Source organism: Rana temporaria, chromosome 4, assembly GCF_905171775.1.
Source record: "Rana temporaria chromosome 4, aRanTem1.1, whole genome shotgun sequence".
NCBI lineage: Eukaryota > Metazoa > Chordata > Amphibia > Anura > Ranidae > Rana > Rana temporaria.
Window position 1 is genome coordinate 339670822 of NC_053492.1, and position 23480 is coordinate 339694301.

Below are 23480 nucleotides of genomic sequence, written 5' to 3' on the forward strand. Positions count from 1 at the left end.
TAGCACTATATGACTATATAGTGTAACCAAACCCCCGTATTTTTGAATATGTTCAGGTGTTTATAACTAGCCTTGAAGGATAAATGTGTGCGCTATAATCTGTTTTGTACTGTCTTTGGTCTTATAGCAGCACCATCTTAGATGTATAGCATTTTTTAGGGTGTGCCCCCCTAGTATGTTTATGTTTTTTCATGGGAGAACAAGTCGCACCGAAGTCGGAACTAAGTAATACAAAAACCTTTTTTGAAATCGCTGCGACTTGAGTCACACCAATTAGAACGGGGACCGTTGAAATACTTGGATTTTGACTTGTAATGCAACTTCACATGCGTCCAGTTGCACAACTCGCAGTAGTAGAAAAAGAGCCTTAGAGCCAGGAAAAAACCCTTCTAGTTTGTTTCTGGTTGGAGCTTTCTGGCAGAAAAAACACTAAACTCTCCCAAACTCACCTAAACTGTGAACAAAAACGCTTTATATGAGCGCTTTTTCTGCCAAGGGAACTGGCGTTATTGCATAAGCCCAGTGTGCATGGAGCCTAATGCCCCACTCTTGCACTTAAAAAAATACATCTGTGCATATACACATGTAATCATGAGCACCTGCGTTGACACGAGATTACAGGGGTACGGTCAGGGGTTGACAAATTTGCTTGGAATCTAGGAGCCAGCTAAAAAAGTTAGGAGCCAGAAAACGCGCCCCGTCGCGAAGAGCTTGCGCGCAGAAGCAAACGCATACGTGAGCAGCGACCGCATATGTAAACGGTGTTCAAACCACACATGTGAAGTATCGCCGCGATTGGTAGAGCGAGAGCAATAATTCTAGCCCTAGACCTTCTCTGTTACTCAAAACATGCAACCTATAGAGTTTTTTAAACGTCGCCTATGGAGATTTTAAAGGGTAAAAGTTTGACGCCATTCCACGAGCGGACGTAATTTTGAAGCGTGACATGTTGGGTATCAATTTACTCAGCGTAACATTATTATTAAAAATGGGGATAATTTTACTGTTGTCTTATTTTTTAATTTAAAAAAGTGTAATTTTTTCCCCAAAAAAGTGCGCTTGCAAGACCGCTGCGCAAATACGGCATGAAAGAAAGTATTGCAACGATCGCCATTTTATTCTCTAGGGTGTTAGGATTAGAGGTCGACCGATATGGGTTTTTCTCTGGCCGATGCCGATATTTAGAAATTGCGGCAGCCGATAGCCGATTTATAATGCCGATTTTTTTTTGGGCCGATATGTTAGGCCGATTTTTCAGGCGCTTTTGGGCTAAACAGTAAAGTTAGCCCATATTTTGTTTTTCGTCCAAAATTTTTCATTACCTGTTTTTGTGTATTACATTTTTTATTTATTTATATATATATATATATATAAATAAAAAATGTAATACACAAAAACAGGTAATGAAAACTTTTGGACGAAAAAAAAAAAAATATGGGCTAACTTTACTGTTTAGTTATTTTTTATTTTATTTGTTAAAGTATATTTTTTCCCAAAAAAAATTGTTTGAAAGACCGCTGCGCAAATACCGTGTAACATTAAATATTGCAGCAATCGCCATTTTATTTACTAGGGTCTCTGCTAAAAAAAAAATATATAATGTTTGGGGGTTCCAAGTGATTTTCTAGCAGAAAATACAGGATTTTTACTTGTATGCAACAAGTGTCAAAAAAGATTTAGCCTTTAAATGGTTAAACTGAGAACTCTCCTACACAGAGTTCAGTTAATTGATAAGTAGCAACATTGTATAACTTTTCTAAAACTTGGCAGTCTGCCCAGGAGAGAGAGAAGTCTTCTATGGGAAGCTTCAGGCAACTTGCATTGACTTCTATTACAGAAGCTTTTTGCAAGTCGCGGTGCTGAAGTTTAAATCGGCTTTTTTAAAGCACACCGATTAATTATAAAACGCCAAATATCGGCCGATATATCGGTCGACCTCTAGTTAGGATAAAATATATATATAATGTTTGGGGGTTCTAATTAGAGGGAAGAAGATGGCAGTGAAAATAGTGAAAAATTACATTAAAATTGCTGTTTAACTTGTAATGCTTAACTTGTAATACCAACGGCCACCACCAGATGGCGCCAGCTTACACATCTGGTGGTAATAACTTGTAATACCAACGGCTCACCACCAGATGGTGCCAGCTCACAAAAAAAAAAAAAAAAAAAAATATTTTTTTTTTTTTTTTTGCCCCCCCTTCCAAGCCAAGTCGCCAGGACCCTATTTCTAGTCGCCATGGCGACCTGGCGCCCGGGATTTGTCGACCCCTGGGTACGGTGTATTTTGCAGTACATTGACGTGTCCAGAAATACACTGCAGCCGAGGGTCCCAGGTACTATAAATATAGGTGTATATTATGCTGTACTTACATTTGTGTGTATGAGCCCTTTACCCCTAGATCTCTGGAAGGTTTTGCTATTTTCATGGCCAGGCCATTTTTTGCGATTCGGCACTGGGCTACTTTAACTGGTAATTGCGCAGGCATGCTTTTTTTTTTTTTTCTTTTTTTTTTTAACACAAATAGAGCTTTCTTTTGCTGGTATTTGATCAGTACTGCGTTTTTAGTTTTTCGCAATAAATAAACAAAAAAAGAATGAAATTTTTTGAAAAATAATAATTTCTCTTCCGTTCATGGACGGACACAGCAGCAATTGACGTTAGGGTTATCTACCTTCCTTTCAGGAGATGACTAGGCAGAAAAAACAGCACTTCAAGTGTTAAAACACTTATCAGTATAGCACCTCCCAGGGGGCGGGTCCCCCGGGTACATCCCTCTCTGCGTCATGCAGCCCCAGTTTTTTTCTGCCTAGCGTGAGGAGAAGACATGGCTCCTCTGGGCCCATGTGCTCTGGAGGTTTTTTGCGATTTTTTTTTTATTTTTTTTTCCGCTTTTATTTTTATATTTTCCTGCATTTTTGGATCCTGGGATCTTCAATCAACTGCCGACTGGGTGACAGGCTGGATCCTCGATCCTTGTAGTCCCCCCATGTTCGGCCATCGAGCGTGCTGGGCCGTCCACGACATGCCCCGTTGCTCCAGGGGTGGCCGGTGAGCTATTCGCTCCAGGGAACACCTATGACCGGTCTCTATGGCCAAGTCACAGTGTGCCGGGCCGACAACCATGCCACAAGCGGACTTGGGGCTGTCTGGAATGCCTCCAGCCGGTGGTCGCAGGATGGGTAAGTAGTTTCCCCTTGCCTTAACATGGTGGTTCGGCTGGTGCATTCCCGGGGAGGTCGATCGTGGGTCCACCCTGCTTTCCTCTCTTCCTTCCTCTCCCTCCTTCCCCGCATTCTGGGTGGCGGCCGTGAGGTGGGGGGTTCGCCTGGGGGGCTCCGTCCTACCTGGGGCTGCGGCTGCTGTGGGGTGCTGTATGCCTTTTTGTGATGCCGTGTGTGCGGGGGGGGGACCTGCAGGGTCTGGTACTTTTGCCGTGTTTTGCTGCTTTATGTCACTGTGTTTTTAAAAACGTGTTTGGCCGCCATTTTACCGGTGACGGGCGCTCTTATTGACGCTCGGCGGCCATTTTCTTGTAGCATGCTGTTTTTTTGCATGTCGGCGGCCATCTTGGAAGGTTTTTCGGCCTCCAGTGGCCAGAATAACGGCGCAAAAGCTCCCATCACACTTCCTGAGGGACGGCACAGCACGGGCAGCGTTTCTAGCTTCTTAGCAGCACTGCAGCCTGGTCGGGTGGTGAGTCCTCTGGGGGGTCCCCTGCTCTCTGTTGCGGCCAGGAGGGTGACCTGTGGGTCCTGCCTTGCAGTACAAGGGTGGCATTTACAGTGGGTCAGCATGGCGTCCAAATCAGAGCATGCCAGTTAACCCTTAGTGCCCCTGTTCCTGTGGCCTCAGTGGATGCTATGACGGCAGTCCTTGAGGCGTTTGTTGCCAGGATTGAAGCGGCGAGTGGCCAGAAGGGGGGTTAAAAGCGCCCCCTCCCTCTGCCTTCTTCTGGGGATATCTCTGACACGGAATCGGGCCCTGCTACTGCGTCTGGCCCTGGTTCTGTTGTGTCAGAAGATGCAGGCCTAGCCCACACGGACAGTGAGGACAACTCTGCTTCAGGGTCAGCGCATGATAAGGCGTTTGTTGGAGCTCTTATCACTGCAGTGTTTCCTTGTGTTCCTTATCTGGAAAAATTGTTGTACAAGGAATGGGATCGGCCGCAGAAAGTTTTTGCTGTTCCAAAATACTTTGCGGTCCGTTACCCGTTTGAGGAGGATTTCCTAAAAAAGTGGGTATCTCCTCCGTCACTGGACCCCCCTGTGTCCAGACTGAACAAGGCTACCACGTTGCTTGTGGAAGGGGCTCCATCTTTTAAGGACCCCGCAGATAGGAGAGCTGAGGCTGTGGCCCGCTCCATGTTCACAGTGGTGGGGTCGGCGGTGAGACCGGTCTTGGCCAGGGCTCTAGTGTCGCAGACACTTACCGAACGGGCAAAGTCTTTGCTGCAGGAGCTGGAGGCGCAGAATGCTCCTGAGCTCTGTGTGGAACTGGGCAACCAGTTGGTGCAGGGCCTAAAGTTTGTCTGTGAGTCCGCCCTGGATACGCTTCCCTTGCTCTCCAGGGCCTCCGCCTACGTGGTGGTGCTACGCCGCCTTGTGTGGCTGAAGTGTTGGTCTGCGGACCAGTCTTCTAAAAATTCCTTGGTGGATTTGCCCTTTAAGGGTGAACGGCTTTTTGGGGCATCTCTGGATGACATCATAAAAGATGCCACTGGAGGTAAGCGCACTCTGCTCCCGCAATCTGCAAAGGGTAAGGAGCCTCGCCGTAAGCAAGGGCCCTCCTTTACTACCCCAAGCGTTTTTTTCGCCCCCCAGGTGCGGCAGGAAAACGTTTCCAGGGTGCTAAGGCGCCCGCTGAAGGACAAAAGCACACCTGGTACCGCAAGCCCAACAAGCTTGCGGACAAGCCTGCTTCTGCATGAAGGTCTGCCCCCTCCCGTACCTCGGGTGGGGGGGCCGGCTTCGCGAATTCGCAGCTCGGTGGAGGTCTCTTGTTTCCGACCGATGGGTTTGCGAAGTAGTTTCCTCGGGGTACAAGATAGAGTTTCTCTCTTGTCCACCAAACAGATTTTTTCCTTCCAACCTCCAGCTTCCTCCGGAACGCCGGGTGGCCCTGTCAGGGGCTGTTCAGGACATGCTGGTCAGGGAAGTGATTGTACCGTTCCCTCAGCGGAACGGTTCCAGGGGTTTTACTCCAATCTGTTTGTAGTCCCCAAGAAGGAAGGGGTCCGTCCAATCCTGGACCTCAAGGCCCTCAATTGTTTTGTCAAAGTGCAAAAGTTCAGGATGGAGTCGATTCGCTCATATCCCCATATGCGCAAAACACCAGAGATTTCTGCGTTTTGCAGTCGGAGAGGACCACTTTCAATTTGTGGCCCTCCCGTAAGGCCTGGCCTCGGCACCACTGGTTTTCACCAAGGTGCTGGCTCCGATTCTGGTCCTGCTGAGGCAGCGCGGGATCCTCAAGCTCAGAGTTAGAAGAGGAAGTGTCTATCACCTGTCAGACCCTCCGAGAGTTCGGTTGGCTATTGAATGTCCAGAAGTCGGTTCTGGTACCGTCTCAGCGGTTGGAATACCTGGGGTTAGTCCTGGATACCTCAGAGGCGAGGGTTTTTCTCCCGAGGGAAAAATTACAGACGCTACAATCTGCGGTGCAGCGGTTGGAGACCCAGGAGTGGTCGTCGCTTCACTTTTGCATGCAAGTTCTGGGTCTGATGGTGGCCTCGTTCGAGGCAGTTCCGTATGCTCAATTCCACACTCGAGTGTTACAGAAAGAGAGATTCTGTCACGTTGGGACAGGCTCCCCTCGTCTCTGTATTACCAGATTCGGGTGAGCCGCCTGGTCAGGTCCTCCCTAGTGTGGTGGCTGACATCCCTGGTACTTCAACCCGGGAAATCGTTTCTGCCGTGCCATTGGACAGTGGTCACGACGGATGCCAGCCTCTCCGGCTGGGGGGTGTCCAGTCAGCCCAGGGACGCTGGACTCAGGAGGAGTCCCGCCTGCCGATCAATGTCCTGGAGCTCCGGGCGATCAAGCTGTGCCTCTCCAAGTGGTCTCTGGGTCTGCAGGACCGGCCGGTCAGGATCCAGTCCGACAACGCCACGTCCGTGGCGTACGTCAATCATCAGGGGGGCACACGGAGCTCGGCCGCAGCGAAGGAAAAGTCGCGCACATTCTCCGGTGGGCCAAAAGATACGTTCCGGCTCTGTCGGCCGTGTACGTTTCGGGGGTGCAGAACTGGCAGGCCGACTACCTAAGTCGCCAGACGCTAGACCAAGGAGAGTGGTCGCTACACCTGGAAGTGTTTCAGAGTCTGTGCCAAAAATGGGGCACTCCAGACGTGGATCTTCTAGCATCCCGTCTCAATCGGAAAATGTCACGGTTCTTGGCCAGGTCAAGAGACCCATGGGCGGACGCGTCAGACGCGTTAGTGGCGCCATAGGGTCACTATCGCCTAATCTACACCTTTTCTCCTCTGAAGCTTCTTCCCCGTCTGCTGCGCAGAGTGGAAGCCGAGGGGATACCAACAATCCTGATCGCTCCAGATTGGCCGCGCCGTCCCTGGCCGGACCATGTGCGGCTGGTGGCAGACGTCCCTTGGCATCTACCCCTGAGAGAAGATCTTCTGTCGCAGGGTCCGATCTTTTACCCTGCTTTACAGTCACTGGATTTAACGGCGTGGCTGTTGAGAGCCAGGTGCTGAAGGTGCGTACATTTGTACAGGGGGTTCGGCATGTGGCCCCTCCTGTGCGTCCTCTACTGCCTCCATGGGACTTGAACTTAGTCCTCTCGGTGCTTCAAGAGTCTCCGTTTGAGGACATTCGAAAGATTCCCTTGTTGACTCTGTCCCAGAAGGTGGTTTTTCTGGTGGCAATTACTTCGTCAGACGGGTTTCTGAACTGGTGGCCTTGTCTTGCAACGCTCCTTTTTTGGTCATCCACAAGGACAAGGTGGTGCTGCGGCCGCAGCCATCATTCCTTCCAAAGGTTGTTTTGGCTTTTCACATCAATGAGTACATTGTTCTTCCATCTTTATGTCCTCGGCCAAAGAACCCGAAGGTAGCCACGTTACATTCCTTGGACGTGGTTCGAACCCTACGTGTGTACTTGTCTGCTACGGCTCAGTTTCGGAGGTCAGATTCACTGTTCGTGTCCGTGACTGGTCCTAAGAAGGGTCTGGCGGTCTCATCGGCCACCATTTCTAGGTGGATCCGACAGGTCGAGCTTCAGGCCTATGCCCTAAAGGGGTGGGTGCCTCCCTTTCAGGTTACGGCACATTCGACCAGGGCGATTGGTGCCTCTTGGGCTTTCCTCCATCAAGCGTCCATTTTACAGGTGTGTAAGGCAGCAACCTGGTCGTCAGTCCACCCCTTCTCAAAGTTTTACAAGGTGGATGTGAGTGCATCTTCGGATGCCTCCTTTGCCGCAAGGTTTTACAGGCTGGTGTTTAAGGTGGAGTTCCTCCGTTGAGAAACTCCGGTTTGTTTGGGGTGAAGTTTGGTTTGCTGTGTTTTTCCCACCCCTCGAAATTTTTGACACTGCTTGGGGACGTCCCTAAGGTCAATTGCTGCTGTGTCCATCCATGAACAGAAGAGAAAATAGGATTTTTGTACTCACCGTAAAATCCATTTCTCTGAGTTCATGGACGGACACAGCACCCTCCCCTCCTTTGTTGTACTGCTTGTTACGAACTGGGGCTGCATGATGCAGAGAGAGGGATGTACCCGGGGGACCCGCCCCCTGGGAGGTGCTATACTGAGAAGTGTTTTAACACTTGAAGTGCTGTTTTTTCTGCCTAGTCATCTCCTGAAAGGAAGGTAGATAACCCTAAGGTCAATTGCTGCTGTGTCCGTCCATGAACTCAGAGAAATGGATTTTACAGTGAGTACAAAAATCTATTTTTTTTAGTTTCTGCTATAAAACATATGCAATAGGGGGGCGTGTCCTGGCTATGGAGGAGTGAGGACGTGCATCTCCTCAGCTCCGTCTCACCGCCGCACCTAGCCATCAGCTACGGGGATAATCCTACCCCATCCGCAGCTTAAAATGTCCCAGCGAAACCAGTCCACCTCCCAGCCACCGAGGACGGACCGTACTAGGCAAGGACAGCTGGATTTCTTTGCCGGGAGCAGCACTCGCGGCCGCGAGGCTCCGAAAATGGCGGCGGCGTCGAAGGCCTCTAAGACTCCCAAGGCTTCACAGCACACCCGGTCACAGGCTCTGGAAGGATCCCCGACTCAATCCCAGGGATCGGTGAGTGAATCTCCCCCCCGGGACTCCCCAAACTTCCCCATGCTGAGGGAGGACGATCAGGAGGCCCCAGACCCCCTGGATGACATGGACATACGGCGCCATATTTACTCCCTCCCCACCAAGGCCGACTTAGAACGGTTTGCAGACAGGGTTGAGAAGGCCCTGAAGGAAGACATAGCTCAGCTCAAGGCTGATACCACACACTTGGGGGGAAGGCTAGAATCCCTGGAACAGAGATTTGAAGAGTCCCTCCCGGCCATCTCTCTATTACAAGAGAAATGCACCGCACAAGACCACCAGATTGAGGCCCTGCTCTGTCAGCTCGACGATATGGAGAACCGCAGCCGCAGGGCCAATATCAGGATCCGTGGCCTACCGGAGGCTACGGGTGCACGGGACATTATCCCTACCCTGGAGGGTGTCTTTAAAGAAATACTCGGTCTCCCAGCTACGGCCACTATTGAAATAGACCGGGCGCACAGAGCTCTGAAACCTCCCTCCCAAGATGTAAATAATCCTAGAGACATTATTTGCAAACTGCATAAGTACACCCTAAAAGACCGCATCATGCAGAAGATGCGTGGAAAACCTTTTTTTGACTTTGATGGCGCGCACTTAGCCTTCTACCAAGATATCTCTAGACGCACTCTCATGCAACGCAGAGCACTGCGCCCCCTGCTGACAGCTATTCAAGACGCAGGACTGACGTATCGCTGGGGGTTCCCCTTTTACCTACAAGTCACCAAGGAGGGCAAAACTGTGACACTCCGCACTAAGGATGATCTTCCGGACTTCCTGTCCTCCCTAGATTTAGACCCAATAGACTTCCCAGACTGGAGGGGCTGGTCGGCCCAGCTGCAGCCGAAACTACCACAGTCCCAGCCATGGCAATCGACCTCACGCCGAAACCGCAGAAGAGATCGTAACCGCCGCCCCACAGATTCTCCAGCAAACCCTACCTTTTGAAGAGATACCGGCGTGACCGCACAGCAATACGGTTACTTCAGCTACTAACTAAGTCGCTACTCCCCCGGCTGAAAGAGCCACAGGCTATACTTTTTTACATGGCCCTAGGATCAGACGTGCCTTACCCCCCCCATTTGTTTCTTCCCCTTTTTATTAACCTCACCCCATCTTAGCCGTATGGATCTATACACTTCCTCAAGGGACACTGTGGGGGACGACTTTACCCGCTACCTTGGCCTGGACCACAAGTACTGAACTCTAATGGCTCCCAGAGGCCGGACAGGTCCTTCCCCCCCTATGGGCTTATCCCTTCGGTTCTCCCCCCCCCCCCCCTAGTGCACCAAGTTAGGTGAGGTGGGCGGAGCTGGGAGTGTTCCCGTCTCATCCCCATGTTGACTCGCGTACCCCCAATAGGCCACCCTTTTCGGGGTGATGGTCCCTGCCGGGACCCCGGGCCGACGTCCAGGAACCCACCCCCATATAGGGGACGGGGCCCTGGGCAAGACCCTTAGTTGTGATGTTGAATGTAGTGACTTCGGTCGCACTGTTGAATATATTGTTTACTTTTTACTTACCTTTCATGTCTTCCCCCCCCGCTCTCTCTGCTCTACTCCCTCACTTCTATCTTCCTTCTACCAGGTGCGCCACACTGCCGGACTCCCACGCCGGGCTCGTCACCAGCCAGCTAGACTCATCGGTCCCCAACTTCACACATGGCTTCTCTCAAGGTAAGCTCATACAATGTTAGGGGGCTTCGTTCCCCTCACAAACGCAGTAAACTGTGGTGGGAACTAAAGCGACTGAAAACACAGGTGCTCTTTCTTCAGGAGACTCATTTTACACCCCAGTCCCTCCCTAGGCTGCCCACCCATCTCTTTAACCAGTGGTTCATTAGTAACTCCCCGACGCCTAAGTCTAGGGGGACAGCTATAGCTATACATAAATCCTGCCCCTTCCAGCCCTCAGGCAACGAAACAGATCCTCGAGGTAGATACGTGTTCCTTAAGGGTAGCATAGCGGGCCAGATGTACACATTCGCGACGATCTATGCACCAAACTCAGACCAACTCACCTTTATTGACTCTACCTTAGACAAACTGACAGACTTTAGAGAAGGCCGGTTGATTATAGGAGGAGACTTTAACGTCAGCCCCGACCCCCTGCTAGATACTTCTCATGCGAAAACCCCGCATTCTTACGCTTTTCTTAGGCATTTCCGGAAAGCGCTACAGTCCCGCCTCCTCGTCGACTGCTGGCGCACGATGCACCCTACGGACCGAGACTTTAGTTATTACTCCAAAGTCCATGATGTTTACACACGAATAGATCACATATATGTTGATTTCAAAACACTGGACCTGCTCCAGACGGCAACCATAGGCAACATATCTATCTCAGACCACGCCCCGGTCACTATTGCCATAGACTTGCCATCGGGCCTGAACAAGGCTTGGACGTGGAGGCTGAACGACAACCTGTTGGATGACCCAGTTGCAGTGAAGGGAGTGTCGGACACATTGTCCCACTACTTTGCTGAAAACTCGGCTGACGGATTGGAGGATGGTCTGATCTGGGAGGCCCACAAGGCAGTGGTTAGGGGGGAGCTGATTTCACAAGGCGCGAGACTGAAGCGGGAGCGCGGCGCAGACTTTCTCAGGGTACACACTGCCCTGGGGAAGGCTGAGTTAAAACATAAGGCAAGTGGCACCCCCGAGGCCCTGAGGGAACTGACGGAATTGAGAGAACTTTTTTTAAGATTATTAGATCGCCAAACCTGTAAACAATTCCGCTACGTATCCCACAAATTCTATGAACACGGGAGCAAGTGCGGTCGAATGCTTGCACGGGCAATTAGGAAACAACAGGCTACATCCCACGTGCAGAAGCTGCGCTCTCCTTCAGGGGAATTGGCGGTACGCTCCTCCACAATAGCTTCGGGGTTTCGAGACTACTACGCCAGCCTATATAATCTGAGCTCCGACACTCCCCCCGACACGCAGAATACCAGACAACAGGCGATTCAGCGGTATCTTGAATCGGCTAACCTCCCCCCACTCACAGACGACCAGTCCGCGACACTAGAACTCCCGATCACCACCACAGAGCTCGGGGCCACGGTGGAGTCCTTGCCTAACGGGAAGAGCCCAGGCCCAGATGGGTTTAGTAAGGTATATTATAAGACCTTTCTTTCCCACCTGGCGGCTCCTATGTGCAAATATTTTAACTCCTTAGCGGGGGGTAAAACCATTCCCTCAGAAGCTCTGCTTGCTCACATTACTGTGATCCCCAAAGAGGGCAAGGACCCCACCGTCCCCCAAAGCTACCGCCCTATCTCCCTTCTTAATTTGGACATTAAGCTCCTAGCAAAAGTATTAGCGAACAGACTCAAACACCTCCTACCCGGAATCGTGCACCCTGACCAGACGGGCTTCATAGTTGGTCGAGAAGCCAGAGATAACTCCCTGAGAGCAGTTCAACTTATCCACTGGGCCCGGACCTGCCCAACCTCCCCGTCCTATATTATTCTTTCAACTGACGCCGAAAAGGCCTTCGATCGTGGGGACTGGCCGTATATGACGGAGGTCCTGCGATCGATCGGTCTAGGACCACGACTACTGAGCACGATCTTGTCCCTCTACTCAACACCTTGTGCTCAGGTCAAAGTAAACGGAACCCTATCCTCGAGATTCCCCATTAGAAATGGTACAAGACAGGGGTGCCCCCTGTCACCCCTCTTGTTCGCTTTAGTCTTAGAACCCCTGCTTCGGACCGTACGAGCCAATCCAGACATTACAGGCCTACGGGTTGGACACACAGAGCATAAGCTCTCGGCATACGCGGACGATGTTCTTTTCCACCTATCGAACCCGACGATATCATTACCTAACCTGATGAGAGAATTGAAACTCTTCGGGACCCTGTCCAATTTTAAAATCAACCTGTCAAAATCGGAGATCCTCCCCATTAATCTTCCCCCCCACTTAGCCACGGGTCTCAGAGCCTCTTTCCCTTTCACCTGGACCACGACATCCATGCGTTACTTGGGTGTGCAGTTGACCGACAGATTTGATACCCTTTATTTAGCTAACTATGCCCCATTATTAGCTACGGTCAAAAGTGACCTCCTGAAATGGACGCGATCGGCCTTCACCTGGCTAGGTCGGGTAAATATTTTAAAGATGACGGTACTGCCACGCATTCTTTTCTACCTACAAATGCTCCCGATCCCCCTACCCAAACAATTCTTTGACCGTATCTCCAGCATGATGTCCGCTTTTATCTGGAATGCGCGTAAACCTAGAGTGGCGCTTAGGATATTGCGACGCTCAAAGCGAACGGGAGGCCTAGGGGTCCCTGATATTAAACAGTATTATCGAGCAATAGCTCTACAGAGGATCCTCAACTGGCGTTTTCACACCCATACCAAGGTCTGGGTACCCCTAGAAAAAAGTCTGGCGGGCAGGAACTTATCCTACGCTCCGTGGTTGGCAAGGGAACACAGGGGGCTGTCCGACACAACCTCCCCTCTGACGTCTCATGTTCTGACAGTCTGGGATAAGACGAACGCCGAGATTCACTTGGCCCCCCCTGTGTCCCCTCTGGCCCCCCTAGGGGGCTTCCAATGGTTCCCCCCGGGTGAGCAGATGTCTTTCTTCGAATCGTGGGTGGATGATGGGAATGCCAGTTGTGGGAAACTTATGGGAGGTGGCAAACTCCTGAGCTATGAGGCGCTCCCGGTGGGTAGACAGGGTTCCCGTATGAACTTCTGGAAATACAGACAACTACACCACTTTTTTGAGATCCACGGTCGCAATATTAGGGACCCCTCGACACTTACCCCATTTGAACGGTTGTTTACTGACGACGCCCCTACCGCCCACATAGTGTCAGAACTATACAGTCTTCTTACCTCGGCTACGGCGCAGGTTAGACCTGCCTATGTACGACGGTGGGAATCTGACCTGGGGACGATATTTACAGAGACACAACTTACCCATCTATACCAATTGACCCATTCATCCTCCATCGACTCGAGAACACAGGAGACGAATTTCAAGCTCTTGTCCCGATGGTATAGGGTCCCAGCAGACCTGGCTAATATTTACACTTCTATGTCACCGTTGTGCTGGCGGGGTTGTAACCTCAGGGGAACGCTGCTTCATATTTGGTGGGACTGCCCCTTGGTCAGACCCTTCTGGGAAGACATACGGGATCAGATCAAAGTAGTGACAGGGGTGGAGATTCCTCTCTCTCCGAAACACTTCCTGCTGCATGTCCCCACGATCCCTATCCAACAGTACAAGAAGTGTATGCTACCTCACCTGCTTAATGCGGCGAGGCGTCTACTGCCGGTTCACTGGAAAACATCCAGAGTCCCTACAAGGGGGGAGTGGATCGCTGGGGTGAATGCAGTCAGAGAAGCGGAGGACTGGATAGCGACCTGCCGTGACACACGAGAACGATTCAACACCATATGGGCCCCCTGGTCGGATTACACTACCGACCCCACTTTTGTCCCTTCTAGCTTGGATATTGCCTTATTAGAACTATCAGATCCCTCCCTTAAGGCCCGCAGATTAGCACAAGAATAGGAAGGAGCCCCATGCCCATGTGTTTGGCTGTGCTGGATGAAGAAGAACTATCTGAGGAGATTTCTCCCCGCGAAGCCGGGCCCGGCGTGTGGAAGCTAGCAGCACCTTGAGAAATCGCAAATGCACCTGGACTGTCTTTGTCTGTCTTCTTTCTTACTCTACCCCTCCCTGCTTTTTCCCTTTTCTCCTCAGTCTACCCTGTTATGCCCAGGAATGTCAGTTAATATGTTATGTTAATAATGGCGCTACCGGCCAAGGGGTCAATTGAGGGGTCGGGCTCAGGGCTGGAATTACAAAACTCTGGGGGCGACGGGACCGTCCCCTGACGTCAGGGGAACGAGAGTGGCTTTGTAGCTGGTCCCAATGCCCTGTGGGGGGGCACATGTGGTGTGGACGGCGGTGGGGGGTGGAAAGCTGGAGGCCCTTGGGCCCCCCTCCCCCCGCCCTGCCCGCGAGCAGGGGCCTCTCCCAGATATTTCATAAAGAGCAGGCGCAGCAACCCGACCCCATACTACTGCACAATAGACAATTGCACTGCCTTTAGGGGTGACTACTACATGAGACACCCAGTTATTGCCTGCTATTTTGGCGCTGTTTGTCAAAGTACTGCATGTTCACTGACCCCCAAGGGGCACCTTACAGTCTGAGACCCTGCGTGGTCGCCATTTTGTTCACTATGCAACTTCCTGGTAAATGTATGTATGTGATTTATATGTTGGAAAACAAATAAAACTGATTATAAAAAAAAAAAAAAACATATGCAATACAAAATGTAGTTTATATTTCTTCATAAGGGGTTAACATCTAGGGCGATAAAGGTGTTAAATTTGTGCCTATGTGTAATGTGTATACAGTGTTCTGCTTTTTACTAAAGATTGTTTACCAACATAGAGCTTTTCGCTTTGATTGAACACAGCCAATCAGCAGGTCCTGGCCATGAATCATTGGCTGGGATTTGCTGTCAGGCTTACATAGCAGAGTAGATGGCGAGCAGACAGGTAGGTATTCTTTATTGCAGAAGGAAATTGCAGGTCTCAAATGCAAAAAGAGCTTGCCTGCTCAGTTTGTGATAGCAGAACTTTAGTTTTTCTTTTTCCCAGCACACAGCTTGTCACAGCTTCTGGTCTTTGTAAATGAGAGCCAGTGGAACATGCTCTCAATCATTCATATATAAGCAATATGAAGACACATCTAAGAACATCAAAAAGTGCAAATAAAAGTGCTGAGTGATCAAATCTTAACTAAGAAGATGACGCTGGAAAAAATAGTGTCAAAGTCCAAATGTGAAAGTGACAGGCTGCTGTGAATGGGTGTCCACTAATCCCAGAGGAAATGGAAACTCCACCAAAGACACCAGTCTGGTCTCCCAGAACTCTCACCTCAATGAGGGAAAAATAGAGAGATCAATGCATCAATCTCCACCTCACGGCAGTCTCCTCAATGTCCCGATAGCAGCGGATGTAAACCTGATGGCTGAATGTAGTACCTGGAAGGACTCAAGCCAGGGAAACAAGGGGGACAAAAGAGGGCCTCCAATGAAAAACTATAAAAACGAGCATGTAAACAAACAGTGGCATCCTCTGCGCCGTCTCACGTCACTCCTGGTGTACGTCTTGTCCTACGGCCAATCCCTACGCATTACGAAACTGTCTCGTTTCTTCGTCGTTCCCCAGACGGAGAAACGAGACCGTTTCGTAACCCTTTAGTTATTCTAAAGTATGGTCCACGTCCATGCTTGTGTCTTAAGATTATTTGCAGACTGTTGCACCCATGGTGCCCTATTATGGTTTGTGTACTAAGTAGGAAGTTAGCATCAGCATAAGTTTAGGGAAAAACCGTCAGAGTTCCTTTGACCTCCTTTTGATTGAGTTTTGTTGGCATTTACATTAAAGCGGAGCTCCACCCAAAAGAGGAAGTTCTGCTTTAAGCACTCCCCCCTCATGCCCAAATATGCCACATTTGGCATGTGATTTTTGGGGGGGCGGGGGAACTGGTTCTTAGTTTTGACAGTTTTCTGCTCGAACCCCCTCCCTCCTTGCAATGTTCTGGGACACGCCACAGGTCTCAGAAGATTGGTTGACCAATGGGAAGGTGCTGCGCACCCAGCTGTAAAAGCCGCAAGTTGTCAAAGCTGGGTGTCCACACTTGCAATGCTGGTGCTGCATAGAGGCGAGGGAGAGAACTAAGGGTTTGGGCGGCCACTTAGGTAAAACTGTATAATTTTAATGAACAAGGTGCACTAAAAAAAACTTGCATGGAAGTTTCTTTTAAAGAGGTGCAGTGAAGTCCAGTGGAACATCAATCTCCGCTCTGGCTTGCAGCATCAGATTTCCCCTGTGAAGCCGTGTAGAACAGAGCCGGTGTCCTGCCGAGAATGCCCACCCTGTACTGCTCAGGCACAGCACTTGCACAGTACGGAGCACAACGGAGCCGCCAAAAATCACCGAAGCTGAACAGCTGCAAATCGGCTGTACACGGCGCCTGCGCAATGAGCACGACAATGTGCCACACTCTGCTGCACGCTCACGATGCTCGTGCAACTCTGAAAGGGGCGGGTGTATTACTATTATATCCTGTTAGGGGTCGGATGGCTAAAGAAGAGCAAACCCGCCCATCAACATTGCAAAACCCACCCTTCAGTTGTTGAAACGCCCCGCAAAGACGTGTAGTTTATTGATAAAACCGCCACCAACTTATCAGCTCTGCCCATCAATTTTAAATTTGGCCTCTTCTTTAGCCATCCGCCCCTTACACGATATAATAGTAATACACCCGCCCCTTGCAAAGTTGCACGAGCATCAGGAGCGAGTGGCACAAAGTCGTCTGCTGTGCGCAGGCGCCAAGTACAGCTGTTTATGTTCGGAGACTTTTGGCGGCTCCGTACTGCGCAAGTGCTGTGCCTGCGCTAACATAGGGCGGGCATTATCCGCCGGGGGACCTTCCTTGGCAGAACACCAGCGTCCGGCCCACCAGGTATCTTCCTGCTCTCGGGCTGGAACCAGAACGAGGTCTGGAGCACAGTCAACAGGTCTCAGGAGAGGGCTGGAACGCAGCGTATGGCAAGATGACGTCACGGACGTGATGCGACGCGTTTCAGAGCGTGCGCAGTGGTGAGATGGAAGCACTGCATGCTCCTTTGTCAAGCTGATCTGTATAGGCTGTAGATGGCCTTTTTATACACCTCGCTGGTATCGCCACCTGGTGGGGACAATTGTTAGTGCACTCCATACAACAATGAAGGCTTACAATTATAGGGGCAAAGAATAATAAAAGCATATGCAATAGCAAACAAAGGGCCGTAGAATAGCAATATTGATGGATATATACAAGATGTCAAACTGTAATGGAAAATAAAAAATAAAATGAGCACTTTTAACGTATAAACAACCATTAATAATCTGATAAAACCCCCTTATATTATATATATTGGCATTAAGATAAAAAAATAAATATATATATTATATATTTTATATATATATATATATAATTACATTTTATGATAATGTAAGGTATGATAAGGTATATAAATATGGGATCATTTAAAGGGGTTGTAAAGGCAAACATATTTTCCTCTTAAATTAAAGTCTGACAGTAGCTGATAAAGTAAAAAGTAATGTTTTGCATTATAACTAGTTTGATACCTGTTGAAAATCGAGCTGTTTTATTCCAATCCACGTCACTCCTGAATCATTATTCTCACTGACTTCCTGGTTTGCGGTGCGCATTCATTCTTGCTACATCATGGCCTAATGGGAACTACAATTCCCATTAGGCTTAGCCTCCATGCCTGTGAGGGATAAGAGCATCTTCACGCAGGGCTGTAGTCATAGGGAGGGGGTGAGCACATTCTGCTTTCCACCATGCAAAACAGCTCAGATGCTGGTGGAAAGCAAGAAGAGGAGTGACAGGAAATGGCATTTTCAAACCTGGATTACTGTATTTTGGAGATCAAAAGGAAAAACGAGGTAAGAGATATTTAAAAGCTCTAGCTTACAGCAATCAATTGGTCTAATAAAAAACGAACCTTTAGTGTTCCTTTAAAGAGATGTGATGGGGAACCATATCTTGTAAAAGACAGATATGTATATATGAAGTTATGTGTGTATGTTAGGACTATATGTTATTGAAAAATAGGGGAAAATAATAATAAACATATAGGCCTAGATTCACAGAGAGCGGGCGCACATTACGCTGCCGTAGCGCAAACAATGTACGCTACGCCAACGCAGCGCAGAGAGGCAAGCATGGAATTCACCAAGCCAGTGCTCCCAACGCTGCGCTGGATTTCGAAGGTGTACGCCGGCGTAGGTGGAAGTGGGCGTGAGCCATGCAAATGAGGTGTGACCCCATGCAAATGATGGGCCGAGCGCCAGACAGATACGTATCACGAACTGCCCATGCGCCGAGACGTGGACGCATACCCATGCGCATGCTCACAACCACGTCGGAACAACTGCCTAAACTATGCCGGATCACTGCGTACGGCGTGAACGTAACCTACGCCCAGCCAGACACGTCCAACGTAAAATACGCCGGCTTGTGTTCCCTGGTGCAGACCTTTGCATGTTTGCTGCTGGGTTACACCTCCTTTATGGGGAATAACTTTACGCCGGACGTGCAACTTGCGTGCACTGCGTCGGGCGCACGTATGTTCGTGAATCGCCGTATTTCACTAATTTGCACATTTGAATGGCTAATCAATGGGAGCGCCACCATGCGTCCAGCCTAAATGTGTGCCCACCCTATGCCGGCGTAGGCAAGTTACGTTGGAGGGATGAAGCCTGTTTTTAGGCGCACCTTAGTTTGTGGGTCCGGCGCACAGATACGACGGCGCACATTTGCACTTACGTCGGCGTATCTTGTTATACGTTGGCGTAAGTGCTTTGTGAATCTGGGCCATAATATTTATAGGGGCTATACTTATTTGCAATCTATATGTGTATGTATATTTACACATACATGATGAAGAAGCCAAAATACCAAAAAGAAAAAGAGGGTACAAGAAGGGAGAGGGGGAAGGGGAGGATAGGGGAAAGGGAAAGTAAATGTATTGCGATATTGTTATACCCTATTTATTTAGGTAAGATTACAGTATAACAATATCACAATACATTTACTGCTAAGACCTCTCCCATTTCTCTTTCCCCCTATCATCCCCTTCCCTCTCTCCTATAACAGCTGCCAGCAATAATCACATGTAAAATCCAGAAGGCTGGTTGATCAATCAATCAACTTGGGTACATTCAGCTCACACCTGTTTCAAATCTCGGCCAGTTCCTGCTGAACCAGCCAAGTTTCAAACCGTCTATGGGTTAAATTTCGAAATAATTATCTAAGAATTTTGAATTTTGCATCATTAGTGGGCTGCAGCAACAGCCGAATTTGAAAAATCGGCCATGTTTGAAATATTTTGGAAAACAAACAATTTTCTAATAAATGATGGGAGAATCATGCAAGAAATGTAATCGAAAAAAAAATGTGCATGGGCAAGACAAGAAAATTCCCGGAAAGAAAAGAAGATTCTCAGCCGAGGTGAAATTAAAGGCTTGGTTTGTCGAATATCGAAATCCGTGATGGATCGGTTTACAAAATGCACAAAATTTCAGATTTTCAAAAGAAAATTAGTTCGAAATTCAACCATGTATGGCCAGCCTAAAGCTAAAAAACTGAAAATTTTATCAAATACTTACCGTAATTTTCCTTTCTTGGCGACAAACCATGGCAGCATACTAGTGATAGAGCTTCGCCTCTTGACCACTCCCTCAGGACCAGTGAATAAAATAAAAAAAGACTAGTTGGCCTCCCCCCCATTCTTTGTAACAAGCTACATACTGCAACACAGGGTGGATCTGTATGTTGCCATGGTTTGGCATCAGGAAAGGAAAATTACAGTAAGTATTTGATACAATTTTCAGTTTTCCTGAAGCCAACATGTCGGCATACTAGTTATAAATAACTAGCTGACAGGGTGGGTTCTACTTGCCAACTCTTCCAAGTAGGATGGGACAGAGGACTGAATAGTCCTTCCTACAAAGTCCCTTGATGACAAGGCACCTGGGTCTACTCCGTAAAGTTTGCGTAAGTATGCTGGGATGACCATGATACCTCACTACAGACGGACACCATAGATGCTCTCGAATGTGCTGCCTATGAGGCTGCAACCGCTCTGGTACAGAGGGCGCCGCCGCTGTCACCGTCGCTGACGGAGGCTTGCGACCCCTTGTCCTATATGCACAACCAAGCCTGCTAGAGTCCAGGCAATAACCATTTTTCCTTAATGGTTTCCAGCTGGAATGACAAAAGGTATATTGGATGACCTGAAAGGAGCAATTGGAGACAGTTACTTCTTTAAAATTCTAAAAAGGGGGGGGGGGCTAACTAGTCTTTTTTTATGCTATTCACTGGTTTTGAGGGAGTGATCTAGAGGCAGAACTCTATCACTAGTTTGCTGCCATATTGGTGTCAGGAATCTGCCTTTCAGTGCTTTGAAGCAGATGTGTGTTGCCTATTAGTAAATAACAGATTAACATAAGAACATGATGGTATTCCATTAAAAAATGCATGATCTTTTTTTCTATTTGTCTAGGGAATATGTTGGTGGTGGACCTTGTCCAAGCAAAGCAAATATAGCTGGTAAGACAGCAATAGTAACCGGAGCCAACACAGGCATTGGTAAAGAAACTGCTCTGGAACTTGCAAAAAGAGGTAAGATTTTTCTTGGCTGCCTCAAGTAAACATACAGTCCGGTCAATATTTAGACACAGGCACAATTTTAGTATATATTTTTTTAGGTATTTACCAAAACATATTCAATTTATAGTTGTATAATGAGTATGGGCTGAAAGTGCACACTCTCAGGTTTAATTTGAGGGTATGTACATCAAAATCGGAGGAAGGATTTAGGAATTACAACTCTTAAGACTCTTGAGAATAGCCAACCCCCCTTTTTTTTTTTTCAAGGGACCAAAAATAATAGGACAATTGAATCAAAAGCGTTTCCTGGGCAGGTGTAGGCTACTGGAGTTGATTTTAAGTGTGGTATTTGCATTTGAAATCTATTATTGTGAACCTACATCATACATTCAAAGGAGCTGTCGATGCAAGTGAAACGGGCCATTGTAAGGATTCAAAAACAAATGGAATAGAACAGACCTGGGCAAACTACGGCCCGCGGGCCGTATACGGCCCGGCGGACCTTTTAATCCGGCCCACCCCCGCCCGCCGCTGCCACGTTAATCACCGTGGCGGGGAATATTACAGACAGCGTTCGTTTGAACAGCTGTTTTCCCCGCCGCGCATAGACACTCCCCCTTGGACGGATCTGTCCAATCGCGAGCAAGGGGGAGTCACATAGACACTCCCCCTTGCTCGCGATTGGACAGATCCGTCCAAGGGGGAGTGTCTATGGCATAGACACTTCCCCTTGGACGGATCTGTCCAATCGCGAGCAAGGGGGAGTCACATAGACCCTCCCCCTTGCTCGCGATTGGACAGATCCGTCCAAGGGGGAGTGTCTATGCGCAGCGGGGAAAACAGCTGTTCAAACGAACGCTGTCTGTTATGTTCCCCGCCGCAGTGATAACAGTAGGCAGGGCCGGGAGGGGTCACTGTGCCCATCACACGCAGCCACTTGTGCCAACACATGCAGCCACTTGTGCCAACACATGCAGCCACTTGTGCCAACACACGCAGCCACTTGTGCCAACACACGCAGCCACTTCGCCACCATAAATTGTCGCCACTGTGCCAATCACACGCAGCCACTGTGCCAATCACACGTAGCCACTGTGCCAATCACACGCAGCCACTGTGCCAATCACACGCAGCCACTGTTCCCATCAAACGCAGCCACTGTGCCAATCACACGCAGCCACTGTGCCAATCACATGCAGCCACTGTGCCAATCACACGCAGCCACTGTGCCCATCAAACGCAGTCACTGTGCCAATAACACGCAGCCACTGTGCCAATAACACGCAGCCACTGTGCCAATAACACGCAGCCACTCTGCCCATCAAACGCAGCCACTGTGCCAATCACACGCAGCCACTGTGCCCATCAAACGCAGCCACCGTGCCATCACATGCAGCCACTGTGCCAATCACACGCAGCCACTGTGCCAATCACACGCAGCCACTGTGCCAATAACACGCAGCCACTCTGCCCATCAAACGCAGCCACTCTGCCAATCACACGCAGCCACTGTGCCCATCAAACGCAGCCACTGTGCCATCACATGCAGCCACTGTGCCAACACACGCAGTCACTGTGCCATCAATTGTTGCCACTGTGCCCATCACACGCAGCCACTGTGCCATCAATTGTCGCCACTGTGCCCATCAAACGCAACCACTGTGCCATCACACGCAGCCACTGTGCCATCACATGCAGCCACTGTTTAATCAATTGTTATTGATTAAACAGTGGCTGCCTGTCCCCAGCCTCTGTCCCCCTCCTGTGTCATGTCCCCAGCATCTGTCCCCCTTCTGTGTCATGTCCCCAGCGTCTGTCCCCCTCCTGTGTCATGTCCCCAGCGTCTGTCCCCCTCCTGTGTCATGTCCCCAGCGTCTGTCCCCCTCCTGTGTCATGTCCCCAGCGTCTGTCCCCCTCCTGTGTCATGTCCCCAGCGTCTGTCCCCCTCCTGTGTCATGTCCCCAGCGTCTGTCCCCCTCCTGTGTCATGTCCCCAGCGTCTGTCCCCCTCCTGTGTCATGATATTTACTGCTTTTTATAAAGAAATACAATTGATTTTATGCAGTATTGAGTTTAGCCTTTTGGCCCGGCCCTCCAAAATATTTTTAGTTTCTCATGTGGCCCCATCGAAAAAATAATTGCCCACCCCTGGAATAGAAGAAGGCACTGGTGAGCTCAGCAACATAAAAAGGCCTGGACGTCCATGGAAGACAACAGTAGCGGATAATTGCAGGATTCTCTGCATTCACAACATCCAGACAAGTGAAGTCTACTATCAAGAGAAGACCAGGCCACATGCTTTCAACATAGGTGGTGGGCGCTTTGGGGCAGGGCGGTCTATGTGAATGAGTATGGTGTACCCCTACCCATTCACCAAAAAAAATGTGTAGTTTTACAAAAACAAGCGACAAGTCCTTTATTAAAAATGATTCTTCTCCCGGGTTTTTCTCTGTCCACTTCTTCTCCTAGTTCTCCCTCTGCCAATGACTTCTTCCACCGCCAACCTGGTCCTCCTCCGAGGTTGGCTCCCGCTGTTGTGTCTGGTCCAGTGTCTGCGAGGTCTTATATAGCCATGGGATGTGGCCATCCAGGGACTCCATGTGACATGAGGGGCGGGATCTCCGGTTGACTTTCCCAGATGGCCATGCCTTATGGCTATATAAGAACTGGCAGACACTGGACCTGACAGGGGGAGCCAGCGTTGGAGGAGGACCAGGTCAGCGGAGAGAGAAGACATGGAGCTACAACAAGGGACATTCTTCATTAAATATGATAAAGGACTTTCGATAACCTTCTCTCGTTCTTTGTAAACACTACACTTCTTTTCGTCTTCTTTTTTTTTTTTTTTTTTGTGAATGGGTATGGGGTACATTGTATATCAAAGAACTTGATATAGTCGTATCCTGTTCATTGAAGTTGCATGGAAGTCGGACATGAAGTCGCAGGACAAATTCGGATTAGTGTGAAC

At 49.2% G+C, this 23480-nt stretch overlaps 1 protein-coding gene across 1 annotated transcript in view; it reads left to right on the plus strand.

Annotated features, from left to right (window-relative positions):
* Positions 1–23480, plus strand: part of LOC120937495 (retinol dehydrogenase 13-like) — a 73653-nt gene that overhangs the window by 4319 nt on the left and 45854 nt on the right. The window contains exon 2 of the mRNA XM_040350762.1: positions 20407–20525. Coding sequence (XP_040206696.1) covers positions 20407–20525 — 119 coding nt within the window. The remainder of the gene's footprint in view (positions 1–20406; positions 20526–23480) is intronic.